The 25,188-nt window shown below is 40.5% G+C and overlaps 1 protein-coding gene across 2 annotated transcripts in view; it reads right to left on the bottom strand.

Moving 5' to 3' along the window:
• Positions 1–767: 767 nt before the first annotated feature.
• LOC122108183 (ubiquitin-conjugating enzyme E2 E2) overlaps positions 768–25,188 on the bottom strand; it is a 229,600-nt gene continuing 205,179 nt past the window's right edge. For both annotated transcript variants that reach the window (XM_042680167.1, XM_042680168.1), the window contains exon 6: positions 768–1,610. In XM_042680167.1, the coding sequence (XP_042536101.1) occupies positions 1,513–1,610 (98 nt within the window). In that variant the 3' untranslated portion in view covers positions 768–1,512. The remainder of the gene's footprint in view (positions 1,611–25,188) is intronic.

The following is a 25,188-nucleotide window of genomic DNA, read 5'->3' as shown; positions in this document are numbered from 1 at the left end:
AAATATAGAGACTTGGAAAGGTAGAGATTGTGGGATCATGGCTGAAGGAAGCCCAGCCCAGGCTAAAAAAGAAAAAAAACAAAACAAAACAGAAAAGTTAGTGAGACTCTGTCCTCTGTCCAATCAGTGGTTGGATATAGTGGCAGATGCCTCTCATCCCAACCTTCCCAAGCTAAGTGGGGAGAAGCACAATGGCTGGAGGCAGCTGTATACACCTCTCATCTCAGCAGAACAGGTAAGCGTAATAAAAGATTGACATTTACCATTTGGGGCATAAAATAAGACTTTGTCTCAAAAATAACCAGTTAAAAAAGAGTTAGAGGTAGAGTTCCTGCTTAGCAAGCAAAAAGGCTTGAGTTCAAATCCCAGTATCATTCTCCACACCCACAAAACATATGACAATCACTATGAAAATTTTAAGAGGAAAAAGGAGAGAAACAAGCATGCAAGTGGTTAAGTACAGGAATCAGCTCAGGCTGCACTTTAAGTTAAAGGCTATTTGTGGAGTCATATTTTAGCTGCTGAGTAAAGAAGGTTGAAAGAGCAAAGATGTCAGCGATAATGATAGCGATCCATTGAAACAACCGCAAAATCATCAGGCTATTGACAGCTGGAGATATTTCACATGCTAAGCAACTGACTATATATAAAGAAACTTTAGCAGTCTAAGATGAAAACTACTCTGGACACTGCAATTGAATTAGTTAAGGCAAGCCTCACTGCAGGGCTATGCAGGTCACCAGGACACAAAGCAACTGCCAGGGTGCCAGAGGTGCATTTATCAGCCACAGTGATTTATTGAGTGCTTTAATAATACAAGTGCACATCAACCGATCCACAGTCCAAAGTGGCAGGTCCCTAAGAAATTTACAAGCACTTTAAGTAAATCAAAATACATATTATTTTGTTCAATCCAACAGTCTTCTGCATGGGGACAGAAGGCTAGTGATAAACAGGGTCTCAGTAATGCACAGTGATTCTGATTGAAGCTTTTGTACAAAAACTTGTTCCCAGTAGCATGCACCCACCAATAAAGACTTCAGTACAAAAAATTAACCCTAAGCACTACATTTAAGTAGAAACGAGATATAATTTTGAATGTGTTTTCCCGAAGATCACGTAAAAGAAAACAATCAAAATAAAACAAACAACAAAAACCAAAATGACACACAGTAATACAAAGCTTTGTAAGAAAGCTCTTACTATTACAGATTCAACATTGTTTGCACTGAAAACAAAGGTTCCCATCCACATGGAGATGGGGAAAAATATCTCAAATCTTTCAAGTTAACAGAAATCAAAAAGGGAAGAAAACTAGGGCGAAAAGAAGGAGGGAGAGAGAAAAGGGGAAAAAGAGGGAGGAGAGGAAGGAAACGACATACCATCTCAAAACAGTTCAAAATTTAATAAAAATAGGAAAACAAGAACGGAGGTGTGGAGGGGTGGGCAGGGATACTGATGCACTTGGTGAGTGTGCTTGCACAGGGCCGGCGGGGCTCAGTGAGCAGGCCCCTATGTGGCGTACCGCTTGGTCCACTGTCTGGCCATCCGGTCGTGCTCCGCTCTGTTGGTCATGTACTGTGTGGCAATGCTGCCCACCAGAGGGTCGGCTGCAAGGGAAGCAGAGTCAGGAGTCAGTCAGTACGTAACCATCCCTCTTCTCTTTTTGAGAGGCAAGGGTGTCAAGAAAGCTGGTCCTTTGCTCAGGACAAAAAGCTGCTGCTCTGACGGGGAATGTCACTGCAGCACAGAAGACATTTCATTCATATAACCTGTCCCCAGAGTCCTTCATCTGTGCCTTCAGGATACCTTCTGTCAGGATTCTCAGTAAGCCTCTCTCCTGGTCCACACCACACCCTTCCCTGCTCTTCTGCTCTTAAGTCCACACTTGACTGAGAACCTGAGCAGCCTGTGGGCTGGGGAAGCCAGGGTGGTGGAAGAGATCTCTTTTGGGGAGAAGTCTGGACGGCCCAGGCAATCCCTTTACCCTTGATTAATACCACCATCAGCGGTGACTCTCAGCTCCTTACCACCTGCTCGGAGGGAACATTTACGGGCTCTCTCAACACAGCCAAGCATCAGCTATTACAGAGAATGAAGATTTAACCTGGCAATACTGGAGCTAAGTACAAAATACTTGGGAACTGGTTAAGCTACTTAAAAAAAAACCTGGCTTAACAGTATGAGAATGGTCAAAGTGTTGTTCAAAGTGAATGCATTATTTTACATTCTTACTAGCAATGCATAAATGTTCTAGTTTTCTACATCTTTGTTAGTATCTGTGGATGCTAAATTTTATTTTGGTGCTGAAGACCAAACACATTTTACCACTGTGATAAAATCCTAGCCCAATGAATGCTAAACTTTAAAGAGTAAACAGTTTATGTCTATTTAGCTTATTCCCATTAGTTAGCTAGTTAAAATTTTCTTTTAAATAATGATTGTTCCTGCCAGTTAGGAACAAATAAATAAATAAGTGTTCTTTAATTGAAGTCCCCCCCCCCCCCCCATTTGTAAGAGACAGAGTATCCTGATTCTCTCTTCATCTCCTTCTGCCTTTGGTAGAATAAAAATAACAATAACCTAACATTTGCAAATGTACAATTTTCTTAAAAATAATTTTTTTTTTGCCAGTCCTGGGGCTTGAACTTAGGGCCTAAACACTATGCATGAGCTTCTTTTTATTCAAGGCTAGCACTCTACCACTTGAGCCACAGGCTCACTTCTGGCCTTTTCTGTTTAGGTGGGACTGAGGAATCAAACCCAGGGCTTCATGCATGCTAGGCAAGCACTCTACCATTAAGCCACATTCCCCAGCCCCCCGAAAATACTTTTTTAAGTTCACAGTCATCAAATATAGTTACCCACTGTAAACTAGAATTCTAATGTACCAAACTCACTTCCATATAGCCTTGTCTTCTCACCCTCCTCTTCAGTGGTCACGAGCTAGGCAGGAGGTGTTTGTGAGAGGGGTATGCACACAACAGCCATGACCTAGACACTATCGCACATATCCAAGTCATTGCTACTGCACTGGGGAGTCTGGGCTTGAGCCCAGAGATATAAACACCTTGGCTCAGAGCCACAGCTGGACACAAGCCTCAGTGGGGTTAGTTTTCTAGATTACCCTGCCTACTCCTGACTATTGGAAATCTGGTCAAGGCACTAGGCAAGTACATGGATGCTCTCCACATGGAAGAATGGCTGTCCACGGATGGTGTGGGTGTTGGGACTGAGCCCTTGTCCTTTTCTTCTCATCTAAAGATAAGTTACAGAATCTTCTATTAAAGCTGGAACCAACCAAAGAGGGCATTACTAATCCCTCTAAGCTTGCCAACTCTCACCTCTCCTTAGGAGTAAGCAGCACTTCTCAGTGTGATACCACAAAATGAGTAAAGACTGTCTGGGGCTCCACAGATGACCATGGAGAAAGTGTTAACTATTAAGTAAATTAATGAGTAATCAAGCCCATTGGCGAGAGGAACTTAGTTCAGTGACTCTCCAAGCCACTGCTGGGTATGGTAATGTGCATTATGTCGGGGATGGCTTTACTTCTGGGAGTTTAATATTTATACACATAAAGCAGACAATATGATTTTCTCAAACCTCTTGCTTTGTCTTCCAATTCCTTGCAATTGTTTTCTTTTAGTGTCTGAAGGTTTCAGTTCTTATAAAGATTCTTGAACTTAGTTTTCAGTGTTCTCCTGCTTTACAGATATTCTATCTAAACTTGTCTACTTGAATTAACTAATCTTTAATTAACTCCATGAGCAATTTGTTCTACCACCCAAGCAAATTTCATATATACTGCTTCTTCCCAGACTTCAACCAAGAGGACAGTTCTATTTCTAGGATTCAAACTCTTACTATGTCCCCTAGTGCCAGGTAAAGAACTATGTCTAAACAAACCATAATATATCATAGGCAGTAAACTGTTAACTGCTTTCTATTTTGCTTCTAGTAGAAAATGAGGTATCAGAGGCAAACCCACTGCTTATGATGAAATGAGTAGGGTTTTCTGGGTATCATGAAGTGAATAGAGTTCACTGGCCTTATTTTTCCTAACTCTGCTTGTCAGTCAGTCTTTTTTTGTTGTTGTTGTTGGTCATGGGGCTTGAACTGTGGTGGGCCTGGGTGCTGTCCCTCAGCTCTTCAAGCTCAAGGCGAGAGCTCTACCACTTGAGCTATAGCGCTACTTCCGGTCTTCTGGTGGTTTATTGGAGATAAGAGTCTCACAAGTCTTTCCTGCCCAGGCTGGCTTTGAACCACGATCCTCAGATCTCAGCCTCCTGAGTAGCTAGGATTACAGGCGTGAGCCACCAGTGCCTGGCTTGCTCGTCAGTCTTCTTGCCAGTTTGACCCTACATTGACGTTTAGGGTTCCCTTTCCACTCCTCCCCTCCCCTTCACTCTCTTCCCTTCCTTTTCTTTTGCTGTGTTATTCCTGACTGGCCTGTACTTACACCCCTCCTACCTCAGTCTCCTAGATAGATTTAAAATTATTTTGTGTGTGTGTGTGTGTGTGTGTGTGTGTGTGTGTGTGTGTGTGTGTGTGTGTGTGTGTGTGTGTGTCTGCTGGTATTGGGGCTTGAACTTAGGGATTGGGCTGTATCCCTGAGCTCTTTTGGCCAAGGTTAGCACTCTACCACTTGAACCACAGGTCCAACTTCTAGCTTTTGACATTTAACTGGAGATAAAGAGTCTCAAGGACTTTCCTGCTTGGGCTTCGAACTGCAATCCTCAGATCTCAGCCTCTGTGTAGGTATGAGCCACTGGTACTGGCTAAAATCATGTTTTAATGTCTATATTATATTACTTTCTTTCTTATACATCGTTAAAGATAGGAAAGTGTGTTACAGAAACCTGGCTTCATGTTTGGGATCATGCAGATGATCCCAACAGTGGGAAGGACCATTTCCACAGCCACTTATAGGGGCTTGAACTCATAATAAAACAGCCCGATATTTATTCAAGTGAGCAAACCATGCAACAACTTTCCTTCTTCCCCCTTTTCCTTTGTGTTGAGGATTGACAACATGAATCTAGGGGCCTTCCACTGTGATGCTAGGCTCTTTCCTTTCCCATTAACCTATACCTTACCCCCTTCACAGATCCTTTTTGAATGCGTGCGTGCATGCGTGCGTGCGTGCGTGTGTGTGTGTGTGTGAGTCCTGGAGCCTGAACTCAGGGCTTGGGTGCTGTCCCTGAATTTCTTTTGCTCAAGGATAGTGCTCTACCACCTCCAGCTTTTTGGTGGTTAACTGGAGATAAGAGTCTCATAGACCTTCCTGTCTAGTCTGGCTTCGAACGAGGATCCTCAGATCTCAGCTTCCTGAGTAGCTAGGATATAGCTAGGTTTGAGCCAGATTTTTTTTTTAGGAAATGCAAAAGCCACTGTAGAAGTAAGACAGGTTAAGGCCCTAGTTTTTAAACGCTTGTAAGGTGGGCATAGTCACAGGTCCCTAAATGCACTTGGAATACTTTTGGAGGCTGAATTTTGGTGGAAAAATTGAATGCAGTAAATGCATCCAATTACAAAATCATATTCAAATTCTAAAATAGTTATTTTTATAGCAGCCTTATGAAGTTTAATTCAACCTCTGGTCCTGAGAGATTTAATGAATGCTTAAAACATCTCCACCCATTTTTTCTATAATTGGCTACATTTGTTTCTGGTGTAAATATGCTGACTAGATTTGCATAGTGATTATATGTGTAGAACTGTATTTTCTGAGGAGGGAGGAAGAGGCTATGAATGAGAACACATTTACACCTGCACAAACAATTGTCTTTTTACATGTGAAAGAAGTATCAGTTGTTCTAAAAGATTTTCCTGATTTATTCTTTACAGACACACATATTAGTTGTTCTTAGGAATGAAACACACACACACACACACACACACACACACACACACACACACACACACACACACACACACACACTCGTGCTGGGGATCAAACACAGGGATACACTTATATTAGGCCGGCATGGTATCACTGAACCACATCCCAACTCTCAATCTTTGAACTGGACTCAACATTGAAGAATGAAAGGAAAAAAGGAAGAAAGGAAAGAAGGATGAAAGAGAAGGAAAGGAAAGACATATAAACTGGTCATGGCAGATAGGGCTGCCTTGACTAGTTTCTATTTCTGGAGGCAAGTATGTAAATTTTGATTAAAATAGGAAATGAAAATTAGCTTAGTAATTTAAATCTAATTTTCATTTTCACTAAGTTCAAATCTCTTAACTATCTTTTTGACACAAAAAGGCCCTTAGGGGAGGTGAGGGGAAGGGAGAGGGAGAGAGAAAGAAGGACAGTATGGGGAGGGAGAGAGAGAGAGAGAGAGAGAGAGAGAGAGAGGGAGAGAGAGAGAGTGTGTATGATGGTGGTGACAGGTACAAGGCAGAAAAATTAGGATGCGTAATGCCTTCCAGGCCCAATGGCTCTTTGAGATTGTTTGCCCCAGGAGTGATGTTAAATGCTTAATCAAATGGCACTTGGACCCTTTACAAGGCACATGATTCCACTAACAAGCCAAACCTCAACTTGTAATGAAGTTATAAACTAAAACAAAAACGAGTATTTCTCTAGGGATAATGTAAGAATTAAATGTTAATTTCATTAGCTTGTTATTTTAATCTGCCCAAACTAAGGTCTAAAGAGCTCTGCCCTTACCCACAGCAAATCATCACATTACACTTGTGTTGAGACATTACTTTTCCTGTGACTTATTGATGGACCTCATTGGAATTTCTTAGATGATAATAAAATGAATCAAGGGAATGGGGATGTCTATGAAACTTGGTTTTGATGTTTGAAGTGGTTCACAAATAATATTTAGATGAGTGGATTTTAGTGGAGTAGTTTTGAAACAGGCATGTTAGGAAGTCCATACTGAAAAGGGAGTTCCTAGCTGATGGGTGCCTAAGAAACTGCATTACTCAGAGTTGGCATTTCCTCATCCTCCTGTCATCACCCCCAATTTACCACAAGTTAGATTAAGTCTCTAAGCAAACCATGAGCACAACCTATTTTACAGGAACTCTGCCGATAGACTGACACCTTCAAACCCCTTTTCTTGGAGGGTGTTTGATATCAGGATAACATGATAGTCTGGATTCACTTACCAGAACTGCTTTCACATTATCTGTGAAGTGAAAAAAAGTATGTAAATAACACTAAACATGCCTGGAGGAATATAATAAAAGTGGAACATATGTACTTATATGAGCTTTCATCCTGTCTCAAAAGACTTTTAGATATTAAGCAATGTATTTTCGAGGATGGAAGAGTATGCAAACCAGACACTACTGAGACTAACTTAAAGTCATGGTGAAATATTTTGGCCACTTGATTTGTTAGGGCATGAAGCTATTAATGATTTTGGCAGACATCTTGCATTAGGCAAGACCTACCCTTGTTCAGCTACTACTGTAGACACGTCAAAAGGATCTCTAATATGACCTTCAAGGGACATCACCCTAGAGAACAACAGTGAGAAACGCAGTAAGACAGGCCTTTGACAAGCTTCTCTTAGTCTTAGGCTAACCTGGTGTACTGATGAAAAGATTGGAAAAATAAAAGGCTAGATTGATTTTTGTAATAGACTTTGTCAGAACTCCATAAACTCCAAGAACACTAGTTAAGCCTGGTTTTTGGACAAGGGCATAGAAAATAAAAGTAACAGAGCAACTTGCTAATAAGGGAGACATTGCTGTTGGGAAATGTTAAAGAGACATATCTGCTATACTCCTTATATGTCAAAGTGAGAAAATGGGAAATTAAGTCTCAAATGTATGGGTTATATTATTAATAAGTAAAGAGAGGAGTAATTCTACAGAGTATATTAATTATGTGAGCATTAGTTTAGAACCACAGAATGCTAGCATTTGCTTTAAAACTGTGTAGGATTTTTATAAGTTAATGTAAAATTCCCATGGCTCATTATTGTGGCTTATGCTTATAGTCCTAGTTACTGGGGAGACTAAGATTGGGAGGATCACAGGTGGAGACCAGCACTGGCATAAAGTTAGCAAGACCACATCTCAATCAATAAAAGATGGGCACCTGTCATCACAGCTAAGTAAGGAAGTAGGAGGGCATAGTCCATCCTTAAAAATACCTACAGCAAAAAGGGCTAGAGACAGGTTCAAGTGGTACAGCACTAACAAGTGCCAAGGCCCTGAGTTCATCTCCCCAGAACTACCATTAATAAATGAATGACTAAATTTCTCCCTTTTGATAGGATAGAAAAAGAAATGCTAAATTTCTGAAATATACATGGCAAAGAGTGTATGATTTATTTCTTTTTGAGATAGTCTTGCTGTGTAGCCTGGGCTGACTTAGAATTCTTAACCTTCCCACCTCAGCCTCACAGGTGTTGGGATTATAATTGTGTGACACACACACACACACACACACACACACACACACACACACACACACACACACACACACACACACACACACAACGCTATGCAATTCTAACCATAACTATTTGAAGGGTGACTCTGTAGCACCAAATAAACTTGATCAATGCACATAATAGTCATTTTTATCCCAAATCTAAAACCACAAGGTTTTTAACCCTGATACCGTATCAACAATTCTACTCTGTCTCTCCCTTCTTACTTTCCTCCTCTTGGCAGTACTAGGATTTGAATTCAGAACCTGTTAGATAGGCACTGTTAGTATTTGGGCCATGTCTCAGCCTGTAACAAGCTTTCTTTTCATGTTATTTTTGAGGTAGTCCTGACTAAAATAAACTGTAGTATATATATTGAAGGTATGAAATATGTTAGTAGAGTGAAACAAACAATTTTATACATCATTTCATATGTTACTCATCCCTCTTAAGTGCAGCTATAATTGTCATTAACCCAGAATCCTAATAAAACTACTTGTCGTACATTAGACTTGTAAAATCTTGTTCATTAGATATATTTGCTACCTTGCCTCCTTTGACTGTATTTCTTCATGTCTGTCCTCTCTCCCCTGTTCTGGTAACTACTGTTTTTTTCTCCGTATATTTCATCTTTTCATAGCACAGACTGGCATTGAACTCTCAATCCTCTTGCCTATGTCCAAGCATGGGAATTGTTGGCATCTACCACCATGGTTGGCAGATTATATGCTTTCTTGCTGCAGTTATCTGACTTAAAAATCTATCTTGGATACTGTCCTCTTATTAAATATATGGCTTGCAAAATATTTCTATCTGTAGGTTGCCTTATAATTTTTGTTGACTGCTTACTTTGTTATGCATAAGTTTTTTAGTTTGATGAAGCCATGTTTAATTTTGCTTTGGGGATCTGATTTCTAGTGGGATATACAAGAAGTCACTGCTAAAGCTAATGTAAAGAAACTTCTCCTATTTTCTTCTTACATTTTCATCTGCCTTGAGTTCGTCTGTGTATGGCACAGGGTAAGTACACGTTTTTGCTCTGCATGGTGGGAAATTCAGATTTCCTAACTCTTTATTGAAGAGATTATTCTTTCCTCATGTGTCTTCTTAGTGCTCCGTCAAGATCAGCTGAACTGCATTAAATCTATTATACACTTGACCCTTGCCAAAAATGTTGCCTTACCAACAACAAACAGTGATTACTCTGTATTTTATCCATGGTGACCCCAAAGTCACTTTTTACTGAGTACACACTCTACTGGAGAGACGACCTGCTCGTGTGGACAAGCATCCCACAGCATTTTACGAGATGCAGTACTTGAGCTCACTATCACAAGAACAGGAAATGGCTGTGTAAATTATTATAGTACTACAGTTTATACAAGTTAATTTCATTCAGGGATGCATTATTTTGTTTCTTTAAATTTTTTGACTGCCAGTGGTGCCATGTAGAAGTCTTAGTAGTGTTAGTGTGCATATATGTAACATTCATTTTTTTATTACTATCCTTTTTATTGCCATGCAAACAGTAAAAGGGGGTTATACTGTATTAATTCCAAAGATGCAAATAATGTACACTGAACAAGATCACCTTTTCTAATATATTCCTTGTGCTGGTACTGGGCCTTGAACTCAGGGCTTGGGGGCTTTCCCTTAGCATTTTCTCACAAGGGTGGCACTCTACCACTTGAGCCACAGTTCTATTTCCAGTTTTTTATTTGATGGTTACTTGGAGATAAGAGTATCATGGACTTTCCTGCCCATTTCAGCCTTCTAAGGATCTAGGATTCCAGTTGTGAGCTACTGGCACCTGGCTCCCTTATTTCTTTTAAAAATAGTATTTGCTCAGTTTCATTATGCTATCCTCTCTCTCTCTCTCTCTCTCTCATACACAGACACACTTTTTATGATAGATTTCTTTATAGTAGTAAATAGCAAAATGGACTATTGGCTACATATATTTTATGTATTTGTATGACATACCTAACTTTTTCTTAATGCTTTTGTTATTTGTAAGCTGTGGAGATCATATGTGATTTTTTTTTTAAAATAAATTCCTTACCAAGTTTTGAATTTAAGGGCTTGTGTTCCTCAACTTGCTAAGTCACATATCACTTGAGTCCTGTCTCTAGGTTGAATGGTTATTTTGTAGATAAGAGCCTTTTCTCCTTGGCTGGCTTTGAACCTTGATCCTCTGAATCTCAACCTATTCAGTAGTTAGGATTCTATAGGTGTGAGCCAGGTACTGGGCTGCACGTGTTTTTTTAATTGTCCCAAATCTCCCCAAAGTATCTGTCTATATGTGCACCTTCAGAGATAAACATCTGGTTCAAAGGTACTACTTTGCAATATGGACACTTAGACAATATTACTCTTTGAATCCATGTGTCTGGAACACTGCTTCATTTATTTTATTCCCTTCAAGTTCTTTCATTCATGTTTTATTGCTCCTAGTAGATAACTTTTTCATCTCCTTGGTTAAATTTGTTTCTAAGTAGTTTTGCTGCTATTGAAAATGGGATTTTTTTTTTTTCCTTTTTTGGTAGGTTGTGAACTGTATAGAAAAAAATCTGGGTAAGAAATGTACACATTATCCTGCCCATGTAACTGTAACTCCTCTGTACAGTATGTTCACAAATAAAATTAAATTAAATTAAAAAAAAAAAAAAAGAAAAAAATCTGTATAGAACAATCTTGATTTTATACCCTGCAATTTTACTAAGTTCACTTCTTAGTATAGCTTTCAAAAAAGCCTCTGTATACCTAAAAAAATTCAAATAACTACTATTAATGATTGATAAAATGAGTATACAGTGTGTGTGGTAGTACATACCTAAAATGCTAGCTATTCAAGCAGACCTTATCTAAAAAAAACAACATTAAAAAAAAAACATAAAAATATAAAAGGGCCAGGCACATGGTTGAAGTAGGCCCTGGGCTCAATCCCCCGCAAAACAAAACCTAAAATAAATTACACACATATGAATATATATTATATATACATATCACACACACATCACCCATGTCCTTCAGAAACAAACAAATATCCAGAGTGTTCAGTTCAGGATGGTTAGTGTAAGATTTGCTTTTGCTTATTCACATCAATGCTAGGTTAAATATCAACAACTGAAACAAAGGTCCTATGGTATGGCTAACAGTGTACTGGAATACAGACAAGGCTGAACCTGGTGACAATGACCTGTAATGGGAAACTGCACAGAAACTATGCTTCTTTGAATTTTTTTTGAAAGGTCACATTCATTCTTTTTTTTGTTGGTCCTGGGGCCTGGGCCTGGGCTCTGTCCCTCAGCTCTTCAGCTCAAGGCAAGCGCTCTACCACTTGAGCCAAAGCGCCACTTCCAGCTTTTTTCTGCTTATGTGGTGCTGACGAATTGGACCCAGGGCCTCATGCATGCCAGACAAACACTCTATCACTTAGCCAACTCCCCAGCCAAAGAAAGTTACAAGTAATATTGTTTTGTTTTTGTTGGTCGTGGGGCTTGAACTCTGGTCCTGGGTGCTTCCCTCAGCTCTTCAGCTCAAGGAGAGCACTCTACCACTTAAGCTACTGTGCCACTACATTCATTCTTGACATATTATTTTGTTTTACAAAAGTGTGACTAAATATTTCTATAACACTGTGAGAAGGAAATGTGGAATATTTTTTATCTTCATTAATAATGGAATAAAGTCATTTATTTTTTGTCTTTATTTGTACAGACTATATTCAAACTTTATGACTTCTTGCCATTTTCCTCTTGAAGTCATCTTCGACTTTTACATGTAAGAATTTAGGATGAGGGGGCTTGGCTTAAAATCCCAATACTGATCTATATGAGACAGTAATATGTTTACAAAGTTTTATTTTGCTTTAAATGTGTTGGTAACTATTAATACTGTCTGAAAACAGCAGTGGATGGTGAAAAACATGATTTGGAATACAGCCAACCAAAAGTTCAGTATTTCTGTGGATGACTTATGGCCATAGCTGTATGGTAAAAGCTTAGAATGACAGCTGAAGAGAATTTTGGATGGTAATTCAATTCACAGGGAAAAACTGAGGGGAGAGCTAGGGTCAGCTCCAAATTCAGAGATTCATGAAATCCAATCTTTCTTTTTCTTTCTTTTTTGTTGTCAATCCTTGGGCTTGAACTAAGGGCCTGGGCATTCACTGAGCTTTCTTGTACAAGGCTAACAATCTACCACATGAGCCATACCTCCATTTCTGCTTTTTGATAGGTAATTGGAGATCAGAGTCTTGAGATTCTCAGATCTCAGCCTCCTGAGTAGCTAGGATAACAGATGTGAACCACTAGCACCCAGCCACAAAACTTACTTTTAAAAGTACAATTTGCAGCAGAAGCTACTGTGGAATCAGAAGCAGAATGTTGTTGCAATGTAGAGAAGCAGCAATTCTAGTTGTGCAGACTCAGCTCTAGAGTGACAACACATATGCTTCTTTCTGCTACAGCCTAACTGATTATTTCCTCAACTGCAAAAATGTTCATGCCCTACTTCTTTCTGTGACTGTCAATTTTTTTTTAAGGCTTTTTCCTTGTACCAAGATTAAAAAAAATCTCAATTCAGCCAAACAGAGTTTATCATGAAATCTGGGTTTAATTCACACCCTAGTTCCTGGGAACAGATAAGGGATATAGAAAGCTTTTACTGAGATTCTGGCTAAAACTATACCTTTCAGGCTGCCATACAAAATATCACGGATTAGACAGCACCAATAGCAGCACTTTCTTAACTAGTTCTAGAGGCTGGAAAGTCTAAATCCTAAGTACAGGATAATTTGGTTTTTGGTCAGGGCTCTGCTCTCTTGCTACTTACTGAGTCTTCACATAGGAGGGGCAGGGGAGAGAGGAAGAGTGGGAACTCCTGTGTATTATCTTTGTGTGTGTGTGTGTGTCTCTGTGTGTGTGTGTGTGTGTGTCTCTGTGTGTGTGTGTATGTCTCTGTGTGTGTGTGTGTGTGTGTGTGTGTGTGTGCCTGTGTGCTGGGCCCTGGAACTTGAACTTAAAGCCCTTGAGCTTCTTTTGCTACAACCTAGCATTCAATTAATTACCTGAACCACAGTTCCACCTCTGTTTTTTTTGGTAGTTAATGGGAGGTACTATGACCTTTAGATCTCAGCCTCCGGACTTAGCTAGGATTATAAGGTGCAAATCACTCTTGTGTGTTATCTTAAAATTCTTTTCTTTTTCTCATTAAGCCAGGCCTTTGTATATGTTAGATAAATTCCCTAAAACCCCTTGATGTCTTTTTTTTCTGGAAAGGATGCTAATGTTTTTAGATCTAGGGACCACCTCGTTATCTTTTAACCTTTATTAGCTCTTTATAAGCAATATTACCACATACAGTCACATTAGTGCTTATGAGTGTTTCAACATATTCATTCTGGAGCATGGATGCCACAATCCAGTTGACAGGAAAGCCTTAGACTTGTTCTCCCTGAGCATGGGAGCAGTTACAGCAAACCAGGCTTTCCACCTTCTCATCTTACCTTGAGGGGTGAGGCCCTATGGTCATGTTTTTCACAGTCACCTCCACATTTTTTTGCAGGGGAACCTACTCGCAGCCTTTCTAAACATACCACTCTCGGCTCCAATCAGGCAACGCAGTTCTGTGGCGCTGCTTATCTGTCACTTACCCTCCATTACACAGGAAGTGGCTAGAAGTGCTCCCTGGGGCAGGAGAGACAGCGGCCTCTGTAGAATACCCATCCCTCAGTGCCAAGTACAGTTTCTCTCAACTTTTGGCACTAAAAATAAATACCCTTTGAATTGAGAGCTTGAGGAATGCTTTAAAATTACAGTAATTAGTAGTAATTGCCCTATCTATTAAAAGACCAATTTTAAATGATTACTAGTGAACAGGAAAGTTACTTTACATTTAGAAATCCGTGAGAACCGTATCTGACAAGAAAGTATGTAACCAAAATCCTGTTAAAAAGACTGAGGCAGATGTAGAACTATCTGAAAAGACTGCTTACCACTGGGTGACTTGTAGAGTGCCTAACTGCTACGAGCACATTACTTTATAGCCAGAGGTTTATCTTGGAAAAGATACTGGAAGCTTGCCACCACAGATGTCAATATTGGTAGATATTTTACAAAATGAAGAGAACCTAGTGCTACACAGAATAAATACAGAAAACATTTATGTCTCACTCCTGGCTTTTGCGTAAAAGTTTCTGAAGTATTTAAAAACTACAAAGGCAGTTTTCTCTACCTCAGCCTAGCAGGGCCAACATTAAGTCCCAAATGAAGAGGGCTCCTGGAGGACACTGTAGGGTGTAATCTGCAGGTGTGTTACAACTCACTCGGGAGATAAATTAGTTTAGAAAAATTTCATACTTCAGGGTGATTTGTCTTATACCAGCTTCTGGAATGTTGCCCATATAATTTTTCTTCCTCTTCAAGTTCCTTTTGTATAGACTGATAAAGTCTCTGAATCGGGGTGGGGGTGGGGGTGAGGCATCTTTAGGAAGAAATAGATGATAGCATAGAGTGTAGAAATTGGCCTCCCAGGGATAATATGCTTGACTATTTAGGGACCTACCCTAGCAAAGGGAGCTGATGGCTCAGAAAGAACAGTTGCTTCTACCCCAGGGTCCCAACTCTTGGCCTCTATTCTCTGAAGTAGTGTAGATATGAGTCACCTGAGGGGATATATGCCACAGAAATGCTGATATAAGTGCTCAGGGCTCCCTAATAGGGAGGAACTTGTAGTCTTGCCACAACAAGGTGTGGGTGGTAAGTGGATTCTAAGCGTAGAGCATCACAAAAGAGCAGGTGTATAAGACTGAAGGCTTCAACTGCTGGCCATCTGAAGCCTTCGTGGTAAGCAAAAGCCCTGATCTGTTTCTAGTCAACTCTCCCCATCTCTACTCCCCTGCTAGAGGGTAATCGATTAACCTTTAGGGAAAGCTGTTTTCCCCTGAGAAGTGGATTTTAGAAAGTAATTATTCATGTAAAAATGTATCTGGAAATACAATACACACAGACATGCACATATATTTGAAATTTATCTTTTAGCAATTATTATCTAGTATGTAGTTCAGTGGAATTAAATACATTCAAATTGTTGGCGGGAGATGATTACTATCATTACTTTTTGCAGAGCTGTAGATAGATCTCGGAGAATTAAGCAGTTCTACCTTCTGAACGATACATCCCAGAGATTTATCCTTTTACTTTCAGTGCTGAGGACTGATTCCAGGACATCGCACACGCTACTGTAAGTGCTGAGTGAGCTACGAGTGTGTTACATCCCCATCCTCTTTTTTTCCCCTAGGGGGACGGGGGGCGGAGGTCAGATTGGATCTTGCATGTATATATTTTATCTTTAGGTCTGAGATATGTATCTCTTGTAAAAAAACAGAGGAGGCAGCACAGATTTAAAAAATGCTAAGAATAAGGTGATTTTCTGAAAAGTTTTGTAGCTAGATAGTGTTAGCATGAGGGGAGACTTCTAGAGAACATGGATTGTGGGTGCTTGGAATAAAGAAGCAGATTCATAATTAACTTCATAGTTGATGGGATAATCCTAAATATTTAAATTTTCTCAAATGTAAAGCTAGGAGGCTAAAACAAATTGAACTTAATTATTTGTCTCCTTACAGAAAAAACAATTCTATCACATATGAAAACTTCAAATACAAAACTATGAAGTTTTTTGAAGAAATTATACAGGAAAAAAAAAAAAAAACCTGCTTTTATAGACATCTTAAAGGCCAGGTCACTACACCTCACAGAGCTAATATGGGCCTTCAGTTGATTACATTTTATGTAATGACCCAGCTTTCAAAGTGTTTACAGAAATTTATATACAACATTTTCTCATATAATAATGTTGCAAGCTAGGGTCAGAGCACAGTTTTCAATTCGAAGATGAGGGCATCTATTTAGCTAAGGTCACCAGCTAGTTAATAAGAGAGCTGTTTCTGACAGCTTCAAAATTTGGTTTCTCGGACTTAAGTCTTTTAACATCGCAAAATATAACCTTGCATTGTGTTCCTGATCTGCCTGACAGTGCTAAGTTTTGTAAGGGGCATCAAAGGTTTGTTGAAAAGATGCATACAAGGGATGCTATTATGACTTAGAGAAGCCAGGCATAAATACAGTAAGGATTAGAGCTAAACAACATAAAACCATCTTGCACTGTTGGATCAACTTGAGTGTTTTCATTTCAGGCCTTGACAACTATATATAGGATAAAGAAGTTCATAACACCAGAGGTTATTATGTTATGTGTATGATAGTATTTTGGCAAGGGTACTTACAGCGAATAGCACTTTATATTTAATATGTTTTTCAAACTCGGCTTAAAAATGAAGCTGTTTAACTGGGGGAAAAGACCATAACATTAAGAAGAAATGTACTGACTGAACCTGGCAAAAATGCCAACAATACTCACAGCATTGAGCTACATTTTTCGAGTCAACATTAACTGTATCTCTTTAGAGTAATGACAGAAAACCAGAACAGGAGACACTAGCTTGGCATATTCTGTGTACTTGAATATCCTAAATTAGATTAGGAAATAGATAACGTACAATAAGCCTATGGTTATAGAAAAATAAAAATCTTCCAAAATAAAACACAACTATGTATTTTTTACATTTTTTTTCAAATTCTTTATTGTGATTAAGTGGTTACATTATTTCCCAAATTTCACAGTATTGTGGGATAGTGATGCTTAAAGTCACAAACACATTCTAACTTTTATGGGGCAAATTGTCTATCATGGTCTGTAACATTTGTGAGTTCTATGAGCTTTGCAGTACAGTTATTTCTTCCCACATTGGGTGATATGTACATTTCTGTTGTTTTGCATAGCATTGGCTGTTCCCTCTTTCCCACTTGTTCCCTCCCTCCCATCACTGCCATTGAGTTGCTTAGTTCATTTTGATCAATGTCCAGTGCAGCTGATGGGTCCCGCTGTTGTATGTTTTCCCCTGATTCCCTCTAGTTCTGTGTCGTCTTCCTGGATTCCCTCTGGTGTGCATATATATACTATATATGTGATCATCAGCATGGGGTTATTTAGTAGTGATACGACCAGATGAGGGGAAGTCCTTTGTTTCTTAAGTCCTGTTAATTTTGTCGTATCACCTTACATTTTGGATTTAGCATCCACTTATCAGGGAGACCAGGTGCCATTTGTCTCTTTGCTTTTGGCTTACCACGCTCAACATGATTTCTTCTAGCTCCATCCATTTCCCTGAAAATGCCACTATTTTGTCTTTTCTAATGGCTGCATAATATTCCATTGTGTATAGATACCACAGTTTTTGGATCCATTCATCTGTGGTGGGGCCTCTGGGTTGTTTCCATATCCTGGCTATTGTGAACAGTGCTGCAATAAACATGGAGGTGCATGTTTCCTTGTATCCTGGTTCCTGTTGTTCAGGATAGATGTCTAGAAGTGGTATGACTGGGTCATAAGGGAGGTCAATATTTAGCTTTCTGAGGACCCTCCAGACTGCTTTCCAAAGTGGTTGTATAAGTGTACATTCCCACCAGCAGTGTAATAGGGTTCCTCTTTCTCCGCATCCCCTCCAGCATTTGTTGTTGGCTGACTTGAGGATGTGGGCCATTCTGACTGGGGTAAGGTGGTATCTCAGGGTTGTCTTTATTTGCATTTCCTTCACAACCAGGGATGGTGAACATTTCCTCATGTGTTGCTTTGCCATTTTTATCTCTTCTTCTGAGACGTCTCTCTTTAGTTCTCTTGCCCATTTAATAATTGGTTTGTTAGATTTGGGAGGGATTAGTTTCTTGAGTTCCCTGTATATAGTGGATATTAACCCCTTGTCTGATATATTGCTGGTAAATATTTTTTCCCAGTTAGTTGGTTGTCTTTCTAGCTTAGTTGCTATAGCTTTAGCTGTGCAGAAACTTGTTATTTTAAGGTAGTCCCATTTGTCAAGTCTCTCTCCAATTTGTTGTGACCCTGGGACTCTGTTCAGGAAGTTCCTTCCTGTGCCTGTAAGTTCAAGTGTCTCTCCTACTCTGTCCTGCAGTAGTTTCAGAGATTCAGGTTTGATGTTAAGCTCTTTAATCCATTTTGAGTTGATGGTAATAGGCTAGGGTCCATTTTTAGTTTTCTGCATGTGGCCTTCCAGTTTTCCCAGCATCAGTAGTTTAAGAGGCTGTTTCTTCCACTGTATGTCTTTGGCTCCTTTGTCAAATATCAGCTGACTGTAGGCATGTGGTTTTATTTCTGGATCTTCTATTCTATTCCATTGGTCTTCGGGTCTGTTTTTGTACCAGTACCATGCTGTCTTTGTTATTATGGCTCTATAGTAGAGTTTGAAGTTCGGCATCGAGATCACTCCCATGTTGTCTTTTTTGCCTAGAATTGTTTTGGCTATTCTAGGTCTTTTGTCAGTCCATATGAATTTTTGGACTATTTTCTGTATTTCAGAAATGTATGTCATTGGGATTTTAATAGGAATTGCATTGAATTTGTATATTAATTTTGGCAGTATTGCCATTTTCAGAATATTGTCTGCCTATCCAAGAGCATGGAAGGTCTTTCCATTTCCTGGTGTCTTCTGTAATTTCTTTTAAGTTTTTATAGTTTTCATTAAATAGTTCTTTTACATCTTTGGTTAGGTAAATTCCTAAATATTTTATTTTTTGGGGAGGTTATTATGAATGGGGTTGCTTCCTTTATTTCCCTCTCTGCTTGTACATTGTCAGTGTACAGGAAGGCTACTGATTTTTGTGGGTTGATTTTGTATCCTGCTACTTTGTTGAAGTAATTTATAATTTCTAAGAGTTTGGGGATGGAGTTTTTGGGATCATGAAGATATAGTACCATGTCATCTGCAAAAAGGAATAGTTTAACTTCTTCTTTCCCTATGCAGATCCCTTTAATGTCTTTTTCTTGCTTTACTGCCCTGGCTAAGGGTTCCAGGACTATATTGAAGAGGAGTGGAGACAGTGGGAATCCTTGCCTTGTTCCTGATTTTAGGAGAATTGGTTGTAGTTTTTCCCCATTAAGTATAATATTGGCTATTGGTCTGTTGTATATGGCTTTTATTGTTTTAAGGAATGTTCCTTCTATTCCTATTTTCTCCAGAGCTTTTAACATGAACGAATGTTGTATTTTATCAAAAGCCTTTTCTGCATCTGTAGAGATAATCATGTGATTCTGGACCTTGGCTCTGTTGATGTGTTGGATTACATTTATTGATTTACGTATGTTAAACCATCCCTGCATCTCTGGGATGAAGCCTACCTGGTCATAGTGTATGATTGTTTTTTAAAATGTGTTTCTGGATTCTGTTAGCTAGAATTTTGTTAAGGATCTTTGCATCTGTGTTCATCAAGGAGACTGGTCTGTAGTTCTCTTTTTTGGTTGGGTCTTTGCCTGGTTTGGAGATGAGTGTGATATTGGCATCGTAGAATGAGTTTGGGATAGCTCCCTCCTTCTCTGCTTCTCTGAAGAGTTTGAAGAGTATGGGCATTAGTTGTTCTTTAAAGGTCTTATAGAATTCTGTTGTAATCCATCTGGTCCTGGGCTTTTCCTTGTTGGAAAACTTCTGATTGCTTCCTGTATCTCATAAGATATTAGCTTATTTGATTGATTTACTTCTTTGCTCAGTTTGGGCAACTTGTACTTCTCTAAAAATGCATCCATTTCTGCTAGGTTTTCTTTCTTTAGAGAGTATAACTTTTTTTTTTTTTTTGGGTCTGGTCGTGAGGCCTGAACTCTGGGCCTGGGCGCTATCCCTCAGCTCTTCAGCTCAAGGCTAGCGCTCTACCACTTGAGCCACAGCACCACTTCCGGCTTTTTTCTTTTTGCTTATGTGGTGCTGAGGAATCGAACCCAGGGCCTCATGCATTGCAAGGCAAGCACTCTACCACTGAGCCACCTTCCCAGCCCCTAGAGAGTATAACTTTTGAAAATAGTTCTTTATAATTGTTTAGATATCTTGGGTATTTGTTGTGATTTTTCCTGTGGCATCCCTGATCTTGTTAATTTGGGTTTCCTCTCTCCTTTTCTTAATTAATCTTGCCGTCAATTTTATTTATTTTTCAAAGAACCAGCTTTTTATTTTATTAATTTTATTTATAATTTTCCCTTTCTCTATCTCATTAATTTCTACTCTTAATTTGATTATCTGGCTCTGTCTAGTAACTTTAGTTCCATTTTTTCAAGTTTTTCTAGCTGTTTTAATTGCAACATGAGATTATTTACTTGGTCTGTCTCTATTTTCTTGATGTGGGCACTGAGGGTGATAAATTTGCCCCTCAGGACTGCTTTTGCTGTGTCCCACAAGTTTCTTTGTGATGTGTCTTCATTTTCATTGAATTGTAGGAACTTTTAAATTTCTTCTCTAATTTCTTCTGTTACCCAGGTGTTGCTTAGAAGTATGCTGTTCAATTTTCATGTATTTGAGTAATTTCTGCAGTATGCTTTGTTATTGAGAACTAGCTTGATTCCACTGTGGTCGGCTAGGATACAGGGGATTATGTCAATCCCCTTGTATTGCATGAACTATGATATGGTCTGTTTTGGAGAAAGTTCCATGAGCTGCTAAGAAGAATGTGTACTGTATTGTTTTAGGGTGAAAAACTTGGTAGATGTCAGTTAGTTCCACTTGAAGTATGGCCTCACTTAATTCGGTAGCTTCTTTGCCAATCCTCTGGTTGGTAGACCTGTCTTTTGGTGAGAGTGGGGTGTTAAAGTCTCCTAGTATTATCATATTGGGATCTATTTTATTCTGTAAGTTTGAGAGTGTTTGCTTAACATATTTGGGTGCTCCAATGTTCTTTTTCTTTTGATTGGTGAATTAATTCCATTAATATTTAAGGATATTATACAGAGATGCATTGTGGTCCCTATCATTCCCTGTTTTCCTAAGTTTTTCTTCTTTCCTTTCCTCCTGTGTTTACTAAGTTAGACTTCTATTAAGTCGGTCCCTGTTCTTGGTTGCTCTCTTCAGGTTGTGTTCTCCCTCTTAGTATTCTTTGTAATGCTGAGTTACTATTTGTGAATTCACTTAGTTTTTCTTTGCTATTAAAAATGTTCATTTCTCCATTGAATGTGAATGCTAGTTTTGCCAGGTATATCAGTCTGGGCTGGCAGTTATTGGTTCTCAGGGCTTAGATGGTACTTTCCCAGGCCTTTCTTGCATTCAGTGTCTGTGTGAAGAGATCTGCAGTGATTCTAATTCTTTTCCCCATTGTAGTATAGCTCCTTCTTCATTTTTGCTGTATGCAAGATTGTTTCCTTATTATTCATCTCTATCATTTTTACTATAATGTGTCTAGAAGAGTTTCTCCTGGAATCCTGCTTGTTAGGTGTTCTATATGCTTCTGTTATGTAGATAAGATGTTCTTTTTTAATTAAGATGGGGGAAATTTTCACTGATAATCTTGTTGAGTAGGTGTAGCATTACCTTGCTTTGATATTCCTTACCTTTGTCCACTCCAATTATACGAAGGTTAAATTTCTTGGCACTATCCGCTTGCTCTTGGATTTCCCTTTGGCATAATTTAAGTGATTTTTCCATAGCTGTGACTTTTTGGTCCAGTTGGTGTATTCTGTCTTCTGTATCTGACAGGCTGAATTCCATTTTGTTCACTCTGTTAACTATGACTTCTATTGTGGTTTGCATGAGGAAAGGGACTCATTTATGGATTCAATGTTGGTTCTCAAAGTACTAATCTTACCTCTTAGTGAGGTGTGTACTGCCTCTATTTTTGCTTGCACCTCCTGTTTGAGACCCTGTATCTCTTTCAATAGTTCGTCCCTGTGTTCTTTAAATTTCTAGTCTATTTCTCGCTTTAATTCTTGAGTCACTGCCTCCAGCACCTCTTGGATGTAGCTTTTGTCTTCCATTCCTGCTTTATTCCCACTGGGGCTCTCCCCGGGGTGGCTGCTGGCTTTTGGGGGTAGCTTGCTATCCTGGGTGCTCATAAACCTTGTAATTTTTCTCTGTGACTTTTGCATGAGGATTCAGGGATTACTGGAGACTAATCTGAAATTTTGTTTTGGTCAATAGGTGTCTGTCTTTGCTTGGTTGCTGTTTCTGGGCTGGCAGAGAGTCTGTACCTGGTCTTGGTTCTGTTGGGGGCCGACCTCCAGCTGCTGGTTTGACCCACTTAGGGCTCTCAGCTCTCTGCTGTAGATCACTGGCAGTTCCCACCTTTAGAAGGACTGAACGGCCTAGACTGCTCCTGTTTACTCCTACAGGTACTCTTGGCGAGATCGAATGTGCTAGATATATTCTCCCAGTTGCTGGAGTCTGCTATGGGCTCCTCATTTTTTTTTTTTTTTTTTGGCTGGTTGTGGGCCTGAACCCTGGGCACTGTCCCTCAGCTCTTCAGCTCAAGGCTGGCGCCCTACCATTTGAGTCACAGCACCACATCTGGCCCTTTCTGCTTATGTGGTGCTGAGGAATCAGATCCAGGGCCTCATGCACACAAGGCAAGCACTCTGCCACTGAGACACCTTACCAGCCTGAACTCCTGACTATTATGAGGTGCTGGTGGCCTGAGTTGTCCAATTCCTGGCCTGGGATAGATGGGTCAGGTTCTGATGGGGTTTGGGCTTCTGGTTCTCTGCCTTGGACACCCAGGTCTTTTGCTGTCACGGGCATGATTCCCAGTGAGTGCAGTTCCCTGTTTTCCCCCCTCTGCTGAGGCGTATGCTCAGCTTCTGACTTCAATCAGGAGGAGTTGGTTGTGTTGCTCAGGCACCGGATCCCCAGGCCTGGTCCTGGCTCCTGGTCCCTGGCCTGGGGCACACCAGTTGGACCTGTGCTGCTGTGTATCCCACCTGGGTTACACAGCCTGGAGTACACAGTTCAAGTTTCTTCCACGGTTGGCTGTTGTGACCCAGGGGCGCTGTTCCTGGCTTGGGTGTTTAAGCTCCCTTCCAGGGGTGCTCTTAAAATAGCCTGGCCGGCTGGATATGCTCCACAGGCTGGTGGAGCTCTCGAACAGTTCTCAGTTTTAGTGGGTCCTGTAGTTCAGGTATTAGGGTAGGGGTCTGGATCAAGGTCTGGGGATTCCTACCAGCTCTGGTATCCCTTGAGGGATACAGTGTACCCTGCAGGGTACTCACCCTAGAGCTAGTAGTTGTTTCTGTGTGATGTAGGTTGCTGGTTGCCGCTGCAATCAGAGTTCAATTGAGATGCTTGTGGGCTGGGCCAAGCGGTGGTGGCTCTGTGTTTCTCCTCTGTCTCTGCCTCTGTTGATGCTGTTTGGGTCTTGGGATGGGCCTCCGGCCGAGGGGTGGGAGAAAGGTCTCCGTGCAGGTTCTGAGCACTGGGGTTTGTCTCTGTTTGCACTTTACAGATCAGCACCAGTACCTTGCAGATAGATCTTCTGCTCTGGCGTTCTGTGGGTGACCCTTGTAGTTCTGGGGTTCCCGCCGTGGGGCCTTGTGGCTTTGGCGGAATGGAGCCCCTCTGCTCAGAGAGTGAGGGGTGGTGGTGGGATCTTTGTGCAGGCTCCCGGCTTGGAGGTTTCTCTGTTCGTCATGATCAGTAGGGTACCTCAGGTGTCTTCTGCTTAGGTGATCTGCAGACAACCCCCTGTATCTCTGGGGACTCTGGTAGCACTCACCGGGCCGGGCTGGCCACAGTTTGGCACGTTGACACACAGCCAGTAAAGGTTGGGAGGGGTCTTTACATTTCTCTGTTCTGAAATTCTTCCTTTTCTTTCTCTCCCCCCCACCTTCTGTTTTTCTCTGGGTGTTCTCTTTTTGTTGTTATCGGTCTCTTGGGGAAATTAAGCATTGGAACTCGAACTCTCTTTTTGGGGAGAGCTGTGGCATTTCCCTACTGTCCCATCACCATCTTGGTCCCCCCTCACAGCTATGTTTTTTTTTTTTTTTTGGGTCCAGTTGTGGGGCCTGAACTCTGGGCCTGGCGCTGTCTCTCAGCTCTTCAGCTCAAGGCTAGTGCTCTACCACTTGAGCCACAGCGCCAATTCCAGCTTTTTTTTTCCCTGCTTATGTGGTGCTGAGGACTCGAACCCAGGGCCTCAAGCATGCAAGGCAAGCACTCTACCACTGAGCCACCTTCCCAGACCCACAACTATGTATTTTTAAATTAAAAAAACTTACTTATTTTTAAACATCTTACTGGGTGCAAGAAATACTAAATAAAGTTAAGAGTTGGGAGAGAAACAACGGAAAATCAAGGGGCTAGAAAATGCAAGAGAAGATACCTGTTTATGGGAAAATGGATAAGGAAGAAGAAATAACCTAATAATGTTCTTCCTAAAAATAGCAAAGACTTCCTTTATCACTTGATTCAGTTCAGTGATTCTTTTTTTTTTTTTTTGTCAGTCGTGGGGCTTGAACTCTGGGCCTGGGCACTGTCCCTCAGCTCTTCAGCTCAAGGCAAGTGCTCTACCACTTGAGCTACAGTGCCACTTCCGGTTTTCTGGTGGTTTATTGGAGATAGGAGTCTCACAGTCTTTCCTGCCCGGGCTGGCTTTGAACCTCGATCCTCAGATCTCAGCCTCCTGAGTAGCTAGGATTACAGGCGTGAGCCACCAGCGCCCGGCTCAGTGATTCTTTTAGAGAAGAGAGATATACTTCAGGCTGGAAGGAAGGTGAAGACAAATCAAAGGCTGGGGGAAAGTGGTTTGAGTATATAGACTAAATACACCGAGATAACTGTTTTTATCTTACAAAGTTAAAGTAAAGCAAAGCAAAGCAAGAGTCAGCCTGGACAAAAGGAAAAGGGCACTGATGAGTAAAACCAAGTCCAGTAGGGTTTGTGTGGGGTCCCAAAAAGCTG

Source organism: Dipodomys spectabilis, unplaced genomic scaffold, assembly GCF_019054845.1.
Source record: "Dipodomys spectabilis isolate Male_0828 unplaced genomic scaffold, ASM1905484v1 ptg000054l, whole genome shotgun sequence".
NCBI lineage: Eukaryota > Metazoa > Chordata > Mammalia > Rodentia > Heteromyidae > Dipodomys > Dipodomys spectabilis.
Note: the sequence above shows the minus strand (reverse complement) of the source record. Positions and strands in the feature narration are given on the sequence as shown.